This window comes from Pinus tabuliformis, chromosome 9, assembly GCF_031772625.1.
Source record: "Pinus tabuliformis cultivar Carrire ecotype Pingquan chromosome 9, CPIR1, whole genome shotgun sequence".
Taxonomy (NCBI): Eukaryota; Viridiplantae; Streptophyta; class Pinopsida; order Pinales; family Pinaceae; genus Pinus; species Pinus tabuliformis.
Genome location: NC_142307.1, coordinates 1,977,933,693 through 1,977,952,553, shown reverse-complemented (window position 1 = coordinate 1,977,952,553; position 18,861 = coordinate 1,977,933,693). Strand labels below are relative to the sequence as shown.

At 37.8% G+C, this 18,861-nt stretch overlaps 2 protein-coding genes across 2 annotated transcripts in view; both read left to right on the top strand.

Annotated features, from left to right (window-relative positions):
* Positions 1 to 18,861, top strand: part of LOC149156938 (isoleucine--tRNA ligase, cytoplasmic-like) — a 322,103-nt gene that overhangs the window by 158,369 nt on the left and 144,873 nt on the right. Inside the window, exons 12-16 of the mRNA XM_089438854.1 lie at positions 10,835 to 10,994; positions 13,029 to 13,112; positions 13,356 to 13,568; positions 13,733 to 13,858; positions 18,593 to 18,733. Of these exons, the coding sequence (XP_089294980.1) occupies positions 10,835 to 10,994; positions 13,029 to 13,112; positions 13,356 to 13,568; positions 13,733 to 13,858; positions 18,593 to 18,733 (724 nt within the window). The remainder of the gene's footprint in view (positions 1 to 10,834; positions 10,995 to 13,028; positions 13,113 to 13,355; positions 13,569 to 13,732; positions 13,859 to 18,592; positions 18,734 to 18,861) is intronic.
* Positions 3,484 to 6,707, top strand: LOC149156940 (uncharacterized). Its single transcript, XM_089445421.1, has 2 exons — positions 3,484 to 5,914; positions 6,039 to 6,707. Exon 1 carries the CDS (start codon positions 4,176 to 4,178, stop codon positions 5,667 to 5,669), a length of 1,494 nt encoding a protein of 497 aa, XP_089301547.1. The 5' UTR covers positions 3,484 to 4,175; the 3' UTR covers positions 5,670 to 5,914; positions 6,039 to 6,707.

Here is an 18,861-nt window from a genome sequence, read left to right as displayed (position 1 = left end):
ACATCCAGAGGTGTAACATCACAAAATACCTCATCTGTGAAGGGCTTGATGCTGTAGGGAAGGCGACATTGTTGGCAAACTTTGAGATGTTGTCCTTCATGAAGCCACCCGATACTATATGGCTGCGGGTGTGGTGTAGTTGGTAGGCCCAACGCTTCACAACCTCTGCTGAAATGATGTTCTTTTGGCTGCCGTTGTCGACAATGAATTGCAGCGGCGAACCCTTCATCCACGTCTGTGAGTGGAAAAGTGCTCCCCCTCCTTTGGATTTTCGGGTTCATTTTTCTGGATCTTGGCGGTGGCAACAGTGGCGCTGGGATCCGCATCAATGATCTGCTTCCCTTTGCCATTTCCCTTGTCGGGTTCTGGCTCAGGGTTGGAACATGCATCTGATTCGAAAGCCTTCAACTCGGCCACCAGCGAGTGCTTGGTCCGACACTCACTTGTGTTATGAGTGGGACTCTTCTGGAACTGACACCACTTTCCTGTGTCCTTCTTCGGCTTCGTGGTGTTGTTCTTTTCTTGCGGCTTCGACGGGTTGTCTTGTGTCATCCCTCCTTGGCTTTGTCCTTTGGGCTTCGGATTTGCAGATCCAAAGTCTCGCTTCTTCTGTTTGAACTTTTGTTCGATTTTGAGAACGTATCGGTATGCCGTGCCGAGCGAGGAGATGTTCAGGAACTCCATCTCTTCCTGGATGTATCTGTGTAGGCAGCCACAGTATTTGAGTACCAGATGCAGATAAGAATCTTTGATACCCAACTATGTGTGAAGGGTATGAAAAATGTTTGTGAACTTTGGCACATCTTGGTCCCTTCCCTGTCACAGCGTGGTCCACTTTATGTATTTGTCCTCGTAGCTTTTGACAAGGTAGTATTGCTCCTCGACGGCATCCCGGAATGAATCCCAAGTGGGTGCAGCTGAAAATAGTGAGCCTGTGCTTTCATTCTTTTGGTTGCAGTAGGTTTCCCAGTAGTCCTTGACGTAGGGGGCTGCTTTGAGAAGAGCGAAAACAATCTTTTCCTGACTCAAAAGTTCATGAACAGAAAAATACCCTTCTAGCAGATTTAACCATTTATCTACAGCATCTGCGTCTAGTTGACAATGGGGATTTCGAAATTAACTTGTACCTTAAACGGTGTGGCATTTCCAGAGTAGCTGTTGGAAGCCGATGTGTCGCCTCTGGGTAGCCACTAAAGGATCTGTGCAAAGCTATCCATCATCGCGTTCCTTTGTCGCTCGAGGGCTTCTTCGAGCAAGATTTTGATAGGATCTCCTCCCCCCTCGTCTTTCTTCTCATCTGCCATGGGAGACTGTCGGGATTTGCGAGGCTGGTCTTGCAAAGGTTCTACTAGTTCAAGCCCTAACTCCTTATATCTCGACCTCGTTGGGGACATGCAAAGAAAAACCGAGAAAAAGCAGATCGCTCTGATACCACTGATTCGAATTTAAACAGGAACGCAACAAATTACAGAGATAACGATAAACACAGATATGCAGCGGAAATAATACTTCATTTCATTAATGTAAAATACTGAAATATGCTAACAAACAGTAATGGAAATAAACCAGCTAGGGCGATGGTAGCTTATCTTTGAGAAGAGATGTGGCAGTTGCATGCCTCTGAACTGTGTTACAGTGAGGCTCGAAGGCCTATTTATTATTGAGAAACAATGGAAAACCCTTCACATCCCAAAACCTAACCCTAGAAGATGAAACACCAAATTGTGGGCCCTGTTTGGGTAAATTGGTACCTCAATTTCCCGGGGTTGTAACTTTGGAATACAATCTCCGTTTGATGCGTACAATAGCTCGTTAAAAAGATCTATCCGAGCACTACAACTTTGGGAAGGGCAACATCGGTCCATGGATCCATGTTGCCCCCAGATTTCCCAAAAAACGTCGTTTAGGGCCTCAAAACGGCTCTGGAAGTTTAGGACCCGAAAAACTGCTAAAAATAGTAAATTGTGCTACAATTTAGGAAACTGAAAACGCTGAAAGAGACAGTTGTGGGGATCCAAATGGGATAGGTGGGTGGCCACCAACATCCACCTGGATCAGGAGGGTGTGCTAGTGTAGCAAGTTTGGACCTAAAATTATAGCCTTGGAAGATTAGGAATAAAGCAAAGATTACCTTATTGAGATAAGATGGAGAATTTTAAAATGTCCAAAAAATGACCACAAAAATAGGTATGGGACTAAAGGGTACATCTAGTGTTAATGCACTTTAGGAGTGCGAAAGCAACTCCTATATCGATGTTGAAAGTAGCACAAGGTGAAAAAGGCAAGAAGTCAACCAAATGTCTAGTGAAACTATTATCTAACGATGTAATTAAAAGATACAAATGTGTAAGTGTAGTGATGCAATAGAGTGTAAGGATTGGTGATTTCAGTGTTGACCAAGAGAGACATAGGGTGTGATCAATGTATAGGCTCTTTGTTAGAGTCGTCCATCCTTGTGAAAGGGTTTGTGCAGTGGTCATTAATGTCCTCGATGGGTTGATAAATGTTGTATGATCTTGAGGAGAGCGAGTGAGGTAGCCTCACTCTCCTAGTAGTGAAGGTCAAGGAAACAAACTTTGAATATAACCTTGACTACTACATTGACTTTGGGACGTAGTTTGACAAGTGTGAGGCACTGTACTCTAGATTAGTTTGTTTGTCTAGTGGTACATGGTCTATGGCTTGGTAGGGAAACGTTTCATAGGGATTGAAGATATCAGTTGGCCACCTCAGGGGGGAGGTAATGAGGGGGCTCAAGGCATCATTGATTTGTGGTTTGATGTGTCCTAATGTCTGTTGATTGCTTGTTGCATCAATCATATGGTTATATTAGATGGTTGTATTATTGGTCTCAAGACGAAGTAGGCCAAGTAGGAACCAATATCTATGATTGAGTATTTCTTGCGAAGAGAGTAATTGTTCATAGTATCAAAAGAAGGTGAAGAGGGAGCTCTCCTAATTAGATTTCGTAGTAAAATGAACACTTAAAACATGAGTTGCATCTAGCAATTCTTGTTTTGTTGCGGGATATAATAGTTAATTTCCATTTGGTTGTTGTGGGTGCCCACTTCAAGTTGCCTTAGCAGGTTCTTGAAGTGAATGCATCCAGTGTCTTCATGTCACTGGTATTGGGCAATGATGCTATCCCATAACATTAAGAAGTGCTCAAAATAGAAGGCCATATTTGTACCTAGGATATCTGAGGGTCCAAGTAACCTAGATTTATGATTTGTATAGATCAGTGTTGCACACATCGCGATAAAATCGCGATTAAATCGTAAAATCGCGATTTTTTAAAATCGCCGATTCAAAGCGCGATTTTTATCCAAAAAATCGCCTCTTTTTTTTATAGCGATTTTTATCGAAAAAATCGAGATTTTTCGAAAAAATCGCGTTTTTTCGATAAAATCGCGATTTTTTCGCTTAAAATCGCGAGGGCGCGCGGCAGCGGGGTTTTATATGGAAAAAACGAATTTTTTTTTATTCATTCAGCAGTCCGCCGCGGAGGAGAAGGAGAAGAAGTGAGGGAGAGGGTTGCCGTCGGTTGTGGGAGCGAATCGAAGCGATTTTAGGAGGAATCCAAGCCAAGATCGCCAATTTGTCCATAAACCAGGTATGTAGATTAATTTTTTTTTGTTTTGGTTCTATAAAAACTTTGTTTTTCATTGTTTTTAAAGAATTTTTGGAAATTTTTCATTGATTTGGGATGGGTTATTTGTTATGACTATGAGAACCAATTTTTGATTTTTATTTTCTCATTTTCTTTAAACATTGTTTATTTTTTTTGATTTTTCATTGTTTTTTGGCATTTGGTTGGGTAACTTGGGTTTAGAAATTGGGATTTTGGAAATAATTAGCTTGTAATTTTGCAAATGCTAAATTGTAATTTGTATTTACTATTATCATTTATGTAATCCTAAATTCCTATTTCCTAATCCTTATTTTTCCATAGGTTTGCAAATTCAAAATTCAAAAACAAACATGCCAAGGAAATTGGATCCTTTCTGGGAATATGGTGACCCTAAAACTCCGAATGATAGACAAAACTTGTATTGCAAGTTGTGTGGAAAGGAAATATTCGGGGGGTGTACAGGTTGAAGTTCCACCTTGCACAAATCCCTGGACGTGATGTGGGGCCCTGTCTAAAGACAAATGCTGAAATTATCCAAAAAGCCATGAGAGCATTGGGAGAATTAGAGCACACTAGAGACGCCAAAGAAGAACTCAAAAGGCAACTAAAAAGGTCAGTTGAAGGAAGTGGGCCAAGTGGCACAGGTTCTACTGCAGCGTCAGTCAATCCGGTAGCTGCATCATCATATTTTGTTCCTCGAACCACACCTGGTTCACAACCAACTATTGGTTCAATGCTAAAAAGAACTGAAAAAGAAAAAGCTGACAAGTTGATGACAAAATTTCTCCTCTGGAGTGATATTCCTTTCAGCATTATAAGGAATAATCCATTTTTCCAACCTACTCTTGATGCTGTTGCCAGTGTTGGCCCGGGGTACAAACTCCCTTCTCTTCATGATTTCAGAGGCCGGCTTCTTCAAGATGAAAAGCGTGACTGCACCCAAAGATTGGAGGATTTTAGGGCATCATGGGCACAAACAGGATGCACTGTTATGTCAGATGGTTGGACTGACCAAAAGGGGAGAACCCTTATAAACTTCTTGGTTAGTTGTCCCTTGGGGACTATGTTTATCAAATCTGTTGATGCAACTCATCAAATGAAAGATGCAAAAACTTTATGTGATTTGCTGGATGTGTTTATTTTGGAGGTGGGTGCAGAAAATGTTGTCCAAGTCATAACGGACAATGCTGCAAATTATGTTGCTGCTGGTAGAATGCTTATGGACAGGCATCCTACTTTATTTTGGACACCTTGTGCTGCCCATTGTATTGATTTGATGTTAGAGGACATTGGGAAAATTCCCTTTGTCAAAGAGGTTGTTGACTCATCAAAAAGCATCACAAAATTTATTTACAATCACACATCTGTGCTTAGCTTGATGAGAAAATGCACCAACAACAAAGAGTTGGTGCGCCCCGCCATTACACGGTTTGCGACGAGTTTCATATCTCTTCAATCCCTCTTGAATTCTATGTGGGATTTGAAGAGAATGTTTCTTTCAGAGGAGTGGCGTGCTTCGTCAATGAGCCGCAAACCAGAAGGAGAGGCCGTCTGCAGACTAGTTTCATACCAGGAGGACTTCTGGGCGGGAGTGCAGGAGGTGTGCGCTGTTACAGAACCTTTGGTAAAGGTTCTTCGGTTGGTTGATGGTGAGAAGCCCGCAATGGGCTATTTGTATGAAGCCATGGATAGGGCCAAAGAAGCCATTCGGTCCTACTATGATGACAAGGGAGATGATGGGTTCCAGAGACAACTCCTTCTATGGAAGGTCATTGATGAGCGATGGAACAACACACTCCATCGTCCCATTCATGCTGCTGGCCTTTTCCTGAACCCTGCATTTTCTTATGCATGTGGGTTTAATTTTGATGTTGAGGTCGTGGAAGGATTATTAACCTGTGTCCAGAAGATGGTGAGAACTTCAGAAGAACGTATGGAGGTCTCTAGACAAATTGAGCAATATAAGTTGTCAGCTGGCACATTTGGCTTTGAGATGGCTGTCATTGATAGGACGGTTAAAATGCCAGGTATTTTTTAGTTTGTAGTATGTACTTTGTAACTTTGTTTCAAATTTCATTGTTTCTTCAAATTCCATTTTTTTCTTATGTTTATTTAAAATTTTCTTTGTAATTTTGTTGTAGACGCATGGTGGAAGATGTATGGTGGCAGAGTCCCCCTTTTGCAAAATCTTGCCGTGCGGATCCTCAGCCAAACATGCAGCTCCTCGGGATGTGAGCGCAATTGGAGTGTATTTGAAAAAATACACAACAAGAAGCGCAATAGGTTAACACTTAAACATTTAAAATATTGCAAATTTCCAAATAAATTTTTGAATTCATTAAAGTTTTAAACAATATTTTTTTTATAATATTAATTATTAATTTATTATTTCATGAACTTTGTACAGGTTGGAGTCCCATAGACTTAATGACATGGTCTATGTCTACTACAATCTTCGATTGTGGGTGAAACAACTAGAGAAGACACCTGATACGGAAGCCATCTCATTGGATGGGATTGACACCACTGCTGAATGGAGGGTTGAGACCGAGAGGCCTCTCATGGATCCCACTGAGGATTGGTTAGTGCAGGATGAGGGGGAGGAGGAGGGGGAGGAGGAGGAGGAGGAGGAGCAGGAGCAGGAGCAGGAGGAGGAGGAGTTGGAGGAGCAGGAGGAGGAGGTGACACCGCCTACCCGGGCTACCCGGGCTACCACTACCACCAGTAGAGGACGTGGTCTCCGTCCACCTCAGCCTCCTGTAGCTGCTACTACTAGTTCTTCAGCTTCTAGAGCACGTCAGACTCCACTGCCATTTCCACCACCACAGGCACCAGCTTCTACATCTAGAGGGAAAGAGAAAGTTGTGCCATTTTCTCGCAAGAGGGGCAGAGGAAATCAATAGGATTAGACTTTCATTTTATTGTATATGACATTATGACATGATGAGATACATTATCATATTTTTTGTTGATATTTTGAGGCTGAGTTGGACTTGGGACTCAGGACTTACTATTCAGGACATGATTCAATGTTATGTGTGATTTTAGCGCTAGAAATGATATTGAACATCTTATATATTAGTTTTTTTATCATATTTATGTGTCAATGTATTTATTTTATGTTGTAGATGGTTTAGATATTAAAAAAATTGAAAAAAATTGAAAAAAAATGAATATTTTTGTGCCAAACGATTTTTTCCCGCTTTTTTCCGATTTTTTCCCGATTTTAACGATTTTTTCCGCTTTTTTCCCGGCGCCGATTAAATCCCGATCGCGATGTGTGCAACATTGGTATAGATCCTCTTTGATGACCCAATTTACCACTTATTTAGTTGAGAAGAGGTGGATTGGTGCATCTCAGTGAAAGGGGTTAGAACGTAGGGGAGATGGCCACAAACTAGAGGAGTTGGGACATTTTTGAGTACCAATCCCATTAATGCCTTATGGAACACAATGAGTTTGTGTTCTCAAAGGAGCAAAGTTCTAGTTAGTGGTATCTCTCCCTCTTAAGTGTTGAGTCCTCAATGATTTGAATTTTATGTAGGAAGAAGACATACTAAGATGACCTCAAGGTGGAAAGGATGGGCTTCAAAATCTGCCTGAATAATGGGATGGGGGTTAGTGCATTTGCATTAGATGATGCCCTTAAAAAGCAGGGTCTACAGTAAACTTTGTCTCATGTTCTGTAAGCCATAGAAGATTGTGGGTTTGGTAATTGTATTCTGAAAGTATAGCTTGGAATCAATGTCTAGTAACTAGTTCTATTGACACTATCTCTTGAGGAGGGTGAGGGAGCCTTGCCCTTTTTTGAGCTGGAGCTGGATTGCTTAACACGTTGAAACAAGGCCCCAAAAATGGAACCCTAAGTAGTGTAGGTCATCATGATCTCAATCTTCTTCCCTCCTAAGTAGAAATCTATGTTGCAGGAAACGAACCCAAGCTAGCATACTTGTACCCAAAATGCGACCAAAACGCCCAGGTGGCATTTCCAAATCAGGAAACATCACTGAAATGTTGCTGAAACCTTTCGACAACGTTTTGACCCAAATCTTCCCTTTTCCCGCCCAATTCTACCCTATTTCCATAACTTTTTTTCTTTTGTGAGCTCACTCAAGCCCCCAAGGAAGGTGTGGGGCCCTTCTATGACCAAAAAAGATTTAATCTACCACTAAATTTTATCTCTAATCACTCCACAAACTAATTTGTATCTAATCAATCTACGCTCTAGTTTTGCTAAAACAAGAACCTTGTTTTTTCCTTGTTAATGAAGATGAGGATGAGGATTATAAGATATGTAATTGAACTTGTCATTAGCTCATGTTTTATTTCATTTTCAGTACGTATAGCCATGTATAAAGGCTGATTTTGGATGTATAGCCTCATGTATAAACGCTGATTTTCGAATCTTGGATGTACAACCTGATCTATAAAAAATAATTTTGGATTTTTAGTAATGTAAACATCTATGAGAGTTAATCTTGACTGGGTTTTTCTTCTAAAATGTCATTTATTTGTCTCATTTTTTTTTTCTTGCAAGATAATGCACTATTAACTTATTTGTAAAAAAAGTTACATACATACATATATTTTGTTTTCCCCGACGTTTTGACGGGTGTTTCCATTTTCAAGGGGTTGCGTTTCTAGCCATACTTGTTTTAGAAACTTCCAGATGGTTCGATGTTTCGTGCCACTTAGGTAGAAATGTAAATTGGAAAAAGCACTATTTGATGCATTGAGATCACAACCTTGGTTTTACCTGGGTTGATTGCCAATTGCGAGAAGTCACAAAATCTAGCAAGGCCATCAAATTGTCTCTATAGGTCCCCTCTAGTGAGGAAGCCAACAGGATTTTGTCATTAGTGAAGAGGATCAAAGAGATCGGCACATGGTCAAGGGGGCAATTGTCACCATCCTGAATATGCTCATGAAGAAGGATTTCAACTCATCAATGTATGTCCTAAAAGAGTCAGTCAAATGGTGCACCTCTATTTGGTTCCTATGGTGCTCTGAATGAAGTCATTTGGCAGTGGCCATGAATTGATTCAAATTCATAGAATTGCATGATGACAGTTAGAAAGGTGTTTGAAATAAGAATGTCAGGAAGTCTTTGAAACAAAGCTTCTCTAGGTACCATCTCAAAAATTTTATCAGGGAATTTCAATTTTATAGTATCTCATGTGGAGAGATAGCATCTTGGTCCAAACTCAATGTCCACTAATTGAAGGATCATTAAATGACAATTTGTATGTGATTCATTGTCACTTTGCCTCAATTGTTTCTGTTTCCTACCATGTCAACTATATGCTTTGTAAAACAGAGCATTGCTTTATCTTTACTTATCCTCGAGCCGTAATCGAATAAGTGTCAAATGCTGCCCTAGTTTTAAATTTTAATATGATTTTATTTTATTTTTGGTGGGAAAATACAAGAGATACTCCACTGCATTGATCTTAAGAAATAAAATTTGAAACTTTGAGATCCTTTCAGTTAACTCTCATTTGACACACATCTGTGTCATTAAAATCCACTTAGGACTTGTAGTTGCCTAGTCCACTTGCCCTGGGCCAACATGGACTCATATTAAAACTAGGGAGCATGCTTGATGGAGTTTCAGTCTGGGTCATAACTAAGTCAAGTGCTTTACCTTATCCCTAGATCTTTTTCCCCTAGGAAAACTCGTACTTTTATTAGAAATAACAAACTTACATTTTGTAGATGCAGAAGCGCATATCCATAAGCAGGTCAAGACTGCTGTTCAAAGAAAAAACCAGAAAGAAAAAACCGAAAAATAATGTACAATTGGGGAGAAAATTATGATTTTCTCCCTTTCTTCTTCTCAACCTTTCGCCACTCCCCTTGAGTCGGCAAGGATGAAAACAGAACTAGTGAGGTGTCCTCCTCTGGGCGAGGGTTATCCTTGTCTGAATCGGAGTGGTCTGAAGAATGGAGTCTTTTGGCTCCACTAGTATCCATTGTATCTGTTATCTTCTCCGGCAAAGAGTCCATCTGATCATGTGGCTCAGATTCCACAGATTCTGGCTGCTTGTGCATCTGATTGTTCTCTTGGGGAGTGTTGTGTTCCTTTTCCGTTTCTTCTTCCTCAACATGATCATATTCAGGTTCTAGTGGAGTGAATTGCCATCCTTTGGGCTGTTTTCCAACTCTCTTCTTCCTACGCGTATCTTTTTTGGTTTCTGGGCATGTGTTTTGAAGATGCCCTGTTTGGCGGCAAATTCTGCATCTGAGTGCAGTGTTTTCATAATCCAATATTTGTGTCCAGCATCCCTGTTTATACTTGAGTTTGGTCTGGCAGCCCTTTGCTGAGGTCTACTTCCACACATATACTTCCTTATCCCTAGGTCATATCCAAGGGTGGGACATTTTTGTAATAGTAGGTCTAATGAGGATTTTCAAATACTCATTACATTCGATGATTAATGATCCCTTTAATGTAGAGAACCATGCCTTGGGTTCTGATATATATGATTGTTAAAGCTCCCAGTTCCCAAGGTATTGAATAGATCCCATTAACTTTGTAAAATCATTTTATGCATTGCGTATTGAACCATGGAAAGTTTCAAACTGTGTGAGCCATTTTTGTTTGTGCTCAGTTATGCTATTTAAATCTGGCTTCATGACTAGGTCAACCATTCCATGCAAAGCTTCACTCAATGTTTTAGAGTAATTCATGAGTCCAAACAAAGTCACAGTATTGCTTGAATTCAGCACACTTGGGATTATAGCATTCTCAAGCTTTTCCTTGCATTTTCTTGATCCATGATTATAAAACATGATCTATAATGTCACACTCGCATTTGACTAACCCAACATTTTGCTGAAATTGTACCCTGAAACCTTTTTAATTATTAAGTTGAAAATTAAATTTCAACCACTCCATTTTCCCTATGATAAAATATTTTTGTTGAAGCGGTTATGGAAGAGAAACTCTATGTCATTTGTTTATTATCTTTCTTAAAGTACTTGAGTCATATTTTGATCATTGGTTCTTATCAAAAAAATAGAACTTGAGACTATTTCGATCCATTTGGAATCAAAAGTTTTCATGATGCCTTCTATTGATTTTCTTGTAGATGTTATCTTTGTACATTACTTTGCATCAGGTTTTGCTGGTTTTACACACCTTGATACCTTTTCTCTGTCTCATCTATCCTTTTGCCTAATTAGTCTTCACTGTTGTGGCAGGTTCTATACTCTTATGGTGTTATCAACTGCTCTCTTTGGTAAACCGGCATTCAGGAATCTGATTTGCAATGGCCTTGTTTTAGCTGAGGATGGTAAGAAAATGAGCAAAAGACTAAAGAACTATCCTCCCCCAATGGAAGTTGTGGACAACTATGGAGCAGTAAGTTAGGAAGCCTTTGATCCTAACTGTGCTGGATTTCCGTTTAATATGGTTTCTGTTGCTGAATTGATAGATAATGTATCATTAGCAGATGTAAGCCATATATTTTATTTTAACATGCATAGTGATACTCTCAATTGTGCTTTGGCACTATTATCCTGTTGTAAGCATGACATGATAAATATTTGGTAAATGTTATGGCTCAATTCTGACACCGGTGTTTCTACAAGTTGCCCTTGAATGCAAGGCCAAGTTTAGAACCCACGTTATTGAGGACCATGTCCTTAATTTTTTCCAAGACAACTTTGCCTAGATTTCCAAACCAATATTTGGCTTTTAATTTGATTTAGTCAATCTGTTCTCTTTTTGCTGAGGCGAAAAGGTCTTGGATGGTTTTGATTCCTTTAAAAGTTAAGGACATTAGACCATGTGACATCTCCTTGCAAAATTCTATTCTGGTCTTGAATAAGCATGTGCCATATTGAATGATGATTGAAAGAGAGGCTGGATCGTGTATTCATCTTCCTTCCATCTCAGAATTGGCATTGTCACTCACTTCATATGCTCTTGAAAACAAGGAGCTTTTGTCTTTACATGGGCTGACACTATTAGTAGATTAGTCAGTCAAAGCCATTTCCATCTAGGCTTCTCATAGGCAAGCTTTTTAAAATATTGCCTTAGACTAAAATATTCTAATTGTCACTCCCTTCTATGGCACATATCATGTCTTTTGTTGAGTCTAGATGTGCATAATCTAGTCGCATGTGGTTTTTTGTGAGTGTTGTAAAGTATCTGATTGACTCCATGTATTTCCTTTTTGTCGTTTGATTTGATCTTGAGGAAACTTGTAAGTAACTGGATGAGGTTGTTATAAGCTCAATTTAATGGAAGGCAGCATGAAGAGTAGTCAACACGGTCAGCATCAACTAGGTTTGTGTATTTGGTGAAGTCTTACAGAGTTCATGTAAGAGGTTGGAGTGGTTCATTTGAATGACAACAACCTACTTCTCAGAGAAACGAGATATATAGTTAGAATATGATTTTTCATTATGTGATACTTGATTCGACATATACTGTCAATATGCTGTTTCCATGTGTTGTCAGAGAAGCCCACCTGCAGGCATGATGCTCCCGTAATTGCTGAAAAATTATTAATATTAATCTACCATCCGTATTGTCACATTGATGAATGACTTAAACTTACCTGTGAATGAATTTGCTATCTGATGATGGTGCACATTTTCTAAGGATGGTTTGCAAGATAAGGTGTGAGTGTGACATACATGCATTTATTAATACGAAATTTTATCCATGAACTTGTACTTATCTAGGGAGATCCATGATATTTGTTTAGCAAAACCTGCATAGATTAATGGGCATAAATCTATTCAGACTAACACCGTTACACCTGCAAAATTACATGGAGACAGAGCTGGTGTAAATTGGCACTGTTGGATGCCAGAATCAGGAATGAGCAAGAGATTGCATGCAGACTGACAATTTTCATACTGCTAGATCAACAGAAAATTGGTTGGGTCCAACAAAGTCTAATGGTTGTAGCCATCGTGGAAAGAAATAACTAAGAAACTAAATAAATTTTCATAAGCCTTCACTAGTGAATGTTTTGTTAAAGTGATGCACAAATCTGACTGTGCTGTCTTCGAAGGCATGTTTTTGGGTACTGCGCAATGAGATATTTATGCAACAAGCAGTTAGAGGTAGAAAGGAAACAGATAAACTTCAGAAAAGGTGAAAACCAAGATCATAGTGAAAGTCAAACCAAAATCAGAATACATAATTATGTCTGTCTATAATCTGAGAGACATGAAATTAAATATAATTTGTATAGTTTGATTCTTTTAGTGTGCAGACAATTTTTGTCATTTAATTGCTTCATTACTTTGTTATGGTTTTGTTCAAGTATTCAAAGTTGGTATTCAATGCTTCATGTTAAGTTATTCATTTCATTACCAATTCTTTTATCTTTTGTTAATGATTACTTGTATGTTGTCTTGTCTTTTGTTCAAATTGCAGGATGCTCTCCGGCTATATCTTATCAATTCACCAGTTGTACGGGCAGAACCCATGAGATTCAAGAAAGATGGAGTCTATGGTGTGGTAATGATTTTGTGAGATTATATATTTCTGATATAATATTTAATGTCTTGTTAATAAATAATGTGCTGTCATGCCCTTTAACATTGGTCTTAGGGCCAGTCTGTATTTTGTTGAGACAATGCTTTACAATTTTGATCTGTATCCACAAGACCAAGGTTTCATATTTCTGGCTATGCTATCTGCTTTGCTGCCTGTTTTAGGAGTTGCATTGAGATAATTATATTGTTGATATTCCATTTCCAGGTCAAAGATGTTTTTCTTCCATGGTACAATGCATATAGATTCTTGGTTCAGAACACACAAAGGCTTGAGGCAGAAGGTCTGAGTCCTTTTAGACCTATTGACCGTAGTATATTGCGGACATCAACAAATGTCCTTGATCAATGGATCAATTCTGCTTGTGAGAGTCTTGTACAATTTGTGCAGCAAGAAATGGATGCGTATCGTCTGTATACAGTAAGACTTTGCTCTTGAATTTGTGGTAGTAATTCCGAATGTTCATATCATCTTACTGCTGCTAACTATATAAAAATTTCAAATGAGTTTCAGTTTAGCTGTTGACAGATTTTCGCAACTTTATAGTTTTTTGATGTATTATTTGTTTTTTCCTTTCTTCACAGGTGGTACCTTTTCTTTTGAAGTTCATTGACAATCTTACTAATATATATGTGCGATTTAATCGCAAAAGATTAAAAGGGCGCACAGGGGAAGAGGATTGCAGAATGGCACTTTCTACTCTTTACCATGTGAGTAATTACTTCAATCTTATTTTCTTTTCCAACTTATATTACGTAAGTGATATTCACAAAGATTTACTATGTGAGCTGTAACTGTTACTCCTTGAAATTCATTGTTAGTTTGTCAGTTTGTTGGACAATTTAAGAGTTCCATCACTCCCAACATCCAAGGGTAAGGGCGGGAGGCAATCTCTAAATGGAAAAGTGGCTGCTCGAACAGAATTGGAGTGTAGTACTCTTTTTGAAGTGTGTTTGTGTAACGAGCAAAAGTTGTATACGCAGTGGAAATCTTTAAAATACTTAAACAGCGTAAATATCCATTGTAAGACATGTAACTGTATATTGAATATTGTATATTGCAATGTTGCACTAATCGTTATCGGGATTAAATCGGTGCAGGGAAAAATCGGAAAAAATCGTAACATACGAAAATATTCATTTTTTTTTTCAATTTTTTTAATATCTAAAGCATCTACAACATAAAATAAATACATTGACGCATAAATATGATAAAAGAACTAATATATAAGATGTTTAATATCATTTCTAGTGCCACATGACACATAACAATGAATCATGTCCTCCTGAATAGTAAGTCCTGACTCATGACTCCCAGCTCAGCCTCAAAATATCAACAAAAAATACAATAATGTATCTCATATCATGAGTCATAATGTCATATACAATGAAATTAACCAAATAACTAAAGTCTAATACCCCTGATTTCCTTTGCCCCTCTAGATGTAGATGTCGGTGGAGTTGGCAGTAGACTCTGCTGTGCTCTAGAAGCTGAAGAACTAGGAGCTACAGGAGGTAGAGCACGTCCTTTACTGGTGACAGGGGTAGCCTGGGTAGGTTGTGTCACCTCCTCCTCCTCATAATATATATATATATATATGTTTTTGTTTTTGTTTTGTTTTGTTTTTGTTTTTTTTTTCCGCGATTTTTCGATTTTTTCATAAAAATCGGGCAAAAACAAATTTCGTTTTTATCAGCCGATTATATCGCGAAATTTAAAAAATCGCGATTTTACGATTTTTTCGTGATAAGTGCAACATTGGTATATTGAATTGATGTAAGATATGATCATATGAGATGAATACAAATGAGAATGAGGGCCTGTTTATATACCCTAGGCAGGTGCCCTTTCATGAATGGTCATGCCTCTAAGATACGGCTCTTCATTAGTAACTAACTAACCATTAGTAAATTAATTATTATATTTATATTTATTATTTTTATATAAATTATATTCACAACATTGCCTCTCGCTTCAAGAAGCTTTGTCCTCAAATCTTACTGAGAATATCTTCTCGTTTCTGAACTTTCATCTTCGTTGATACAAAACGATATGATGCTTTGAGTGACAGACAAAAATTGTCGTACTGAGAACGGATCAGACCATCCTAGATTAATCTTCTGTGGAATCTTTTGATCTCTGGAAATTTTTGATGAACAATTATCGTAGGACTGGATTCTGCAAACTTCCGTATTCTTGAGAACATAAATGTGTCGTTTATGTTATGAGTGATACTGATACATACATTGATTGGAAAGTTTGCTCTTGTGATTCGGATGTCGATAAATAGTTCTTCTGGCTGGACTTTCCCTTATCATGTTAATGGTTGTTTCTCGATTTCCTTCTGGCATTGTTGTTGTTGAGTTGGCTACTGAATCATCATTTGGATTGTCCATTGTTTAAACTGTAACTTCTGCATGTGTCTTCAGTTCAGTAGGTTTATCCTCTGCTTGAGTTAGGATTTCAAATCGATCAGTATTTGTTTCTTTATCTTCAACTTGTACTGAAACGATTGGAGACTTTGATACTACTTCTTGAAGTTGTTCTAACTTGTCATTTAGTGACTTCATGTCACATTTAAGCTCCTTTATTTGTGTAAGGAGGTTTTGGTTATAATTCCTTAGACGTAAAACCTCTTCAATTTCTGTATTGTTGATTTTATTCTTAGTATCCTCATGATCATTTAAACTTTTGATTTGTTTTAATAATGTTTGATTAAGGTTCTTTAAACGTAAATTTTCTTCTTCTTGTTCCAACAAGTGCTTCTTGAGTTCCTTCTTTATGGTCTTAGCTTCCTTGACTTGTTAGAGTAGTTTTTCATTGTGTTCTCTGAGGCGCGGAATTTCTTTGTCTTTAATGGAGATGACTTCTTCAAGCTCTTTCTGCTTCTTTGGTATGGTTTTTTTATTATCTTGAAACAATAATTCCGAAATATTATTAAAGTCTTCTGATGAAGACTTTATTGGTTTTGACTTCGTTGTCACATTCTGGAAGGTGTTCATCTTCTTCTTGTAAAGAAACATCAAAATATTTTTTTCTAAGTTTAACATGAATGTACCCAATTCTTTTAACCAAGGTTGACCCAAAATGATGTTAATTTTTGGGTTAAACATAGTTACGACATGGAATGGCGAGGTGCATTCATAGTGGTCAATTATTTCTTCTAAGTCATTAATTTCACATTCTTTTTTGCCAAAAATATTTGTTCTTTCTCCTATGTTTGACTTTGGAATTAATAGTTGATTTGCCAAATTAACATTGATGTAATTTTCTTCGTGACTTGTGCTGATAGTGATATTAATTTCTTTCCCTTGGGATTCCCATATAATGTAATTAATATAAAATGTGCAATTGGAATACTTTTATAGGAAAATTTTCCTTCCTATTTTTTTGTAAGCTCGGTAGGACTACATCTTCATCATGTCCAACTTCTCACCTCGATCCGGGGGGGGGGGGGATAGCACAAGATTTGAACCCAAGACTTCCGGTTCGGTGAGACTTCATTTCCACGGCCATTTCCCAAGAGAACTCCTTCCTTTTCTTTTGAATTAGACTCCATTTGCCTTTTTCGAGATGAAATTAAGGTTTTTGAAGATAACCCCTTCTTAATCTCTATAATAAAATATTATTCTTTCCTCCTTTTATAACCTTGTACCATAGTACTCTTTTTCTTGGAGGAACCAATTTTTATTTTATTGTAATAAACCTTCAAAACTTATTCTCCCTTAAAACCTTAGGATTGAATCCTTAACAATTTCCCCTTTATCTTTCTTTAGTCAAATATATAAACTTTATAACCACCTATATATTATTTTCCTTGTATGACCTTTTATATATTTAAACATTTTTATACCTTCTTTTATAGAATTTTACATTTTATATATATAACTTTGAAAGTGTATATAAATTCCCTTTTATAACTTGGATTAATACTTGCTAAACTTTTAATGACTTGAACCTTTTAACGAAAGGTCCTGACAGTAGTGGCGGCAAGGTTAAGGATTTATTGTGGGACTGTTGGTTGACAGATCAACAGCTTGAGCAGGGCGAATGACAAGTTGTTGCAGAGGTAAGGCGGCGGTAGTGACAGCGTATGGTGACAGCGTTTCTGTGAAGGCGTATTGCGACAACGGTTTTGTGCAAGCGTATTCACCATTGGAGATGGTGCCAACAGGGAAATGAAGTTCTACCATTGACGACTTGTTTGGGTGGACTACCGAGATTTTGCTGTAGACGATAACGGTGGACAGGGACGTCGGTGACTGCTTGAGTGACAACGTGTTAGCAGTGGCAGTTTGACTGAATCGTAATCCTTTGTTGCGGGTTGTCTACTTGTTTTGGGGAGAGACCAGTCAAGGGCTGCGACGACAAAGGAATTCGTATTGGCCCCTCCTCCTTTCTTCTCTCTCTTTTTTTTTTTTTTTTATATGGTTCTCCTTTTTATTTTCTCTCTTTGTATTTTATAATTTTTTTCTATAATATGTTTTTTTTGATATATAATTTATTTATTTTTTATTTTTTTAATAATATTTTTTTTTCTTTTTCCCCTTTTTAATATATAATTTTTTTTTTCCACATTGATTTTCTTTTGTAATGGCCAGGGGCCAATTGGCGAAAATGGGGAAACTCCAACTTGAGTAGCGAAATGCTTCAGTTGTGACAACAACAAGGTTGAAGAAGACTTGTTGGCCAAAGGCCGGTGATTAGAGAACATGGCTCTCATACTAATGTAACAACCAAAAGTCGTATACGCAGCGAAAATATTTAAAATACGTCAAAAACATAAATGTCCATTGTAAGACATGTAACTGTATATTGAATTGGTGTAAGATATGAGATGATTATGAATGAGGATGAGGGCCTGCTTATATACCCTAGTCAAGTGCCCTTGCATGAATGGTCATGTCTCTAAGACATGCCTCTTCAGTACTAACTAACTAACCATTAGTTAGTTAATTATTATTTATTATTATATTTATATTTATTATTTTTATATGAATTATAGTCATAACAGTTTGGCTCTGGATTCTCCTAGAGTTGCTGGTTTGTCCATCAGTTTGGTGGTGTCTGTGTTGGGGTATGGATTGTGAGCTCCTTAAAGTCTCATGGGGGATGGTTGACGGATTAAAATATATGCCTTGTGATCATATGGAGTCAATTTCGGTCATTCTTACTGAGAAATACACTGGTTTTAAAGTTCTTAATATTCATTGGGTTTATGTTTCACACTCTCAATGAATGATTTATGTTACTTTACTGCAGTTAGTTATTCAGTTCTAAAACTAACGTTATCAGTGTGCAGTGATGATCCATACAAAGAATGATACTTTCTTTTCTTTCTCACCTGTTCCTATATCTGCTTCATTGTAGTCTTGTTCCAATGTGAAGGTATTTATAATATTAGAAAATATTTGAATGAGAAAGAATTAATGAATGTCATGCAGGTTCTTTTGACTAGTTGCAAGGCAATGTCTCCATTCACTCCATTCTTTGTTGAAGTTTTATATCAAAATCTCCGTAATGTTCTTGATGCTGGAGCAGAGGAAAGTATCCATTACTGTAGTTTTCCAGAAGTTGGAGGACAGGTGAATCTCTTTTGTTAAGTTTCTGGTGGGAATAATTCTGTCAACTCAGTACATATGAACATTTGTCTGTGATGCTATCAGATAGTTTTTACGTGTAGATTATTATGGTGGCAGTTGCCTGATTCCTT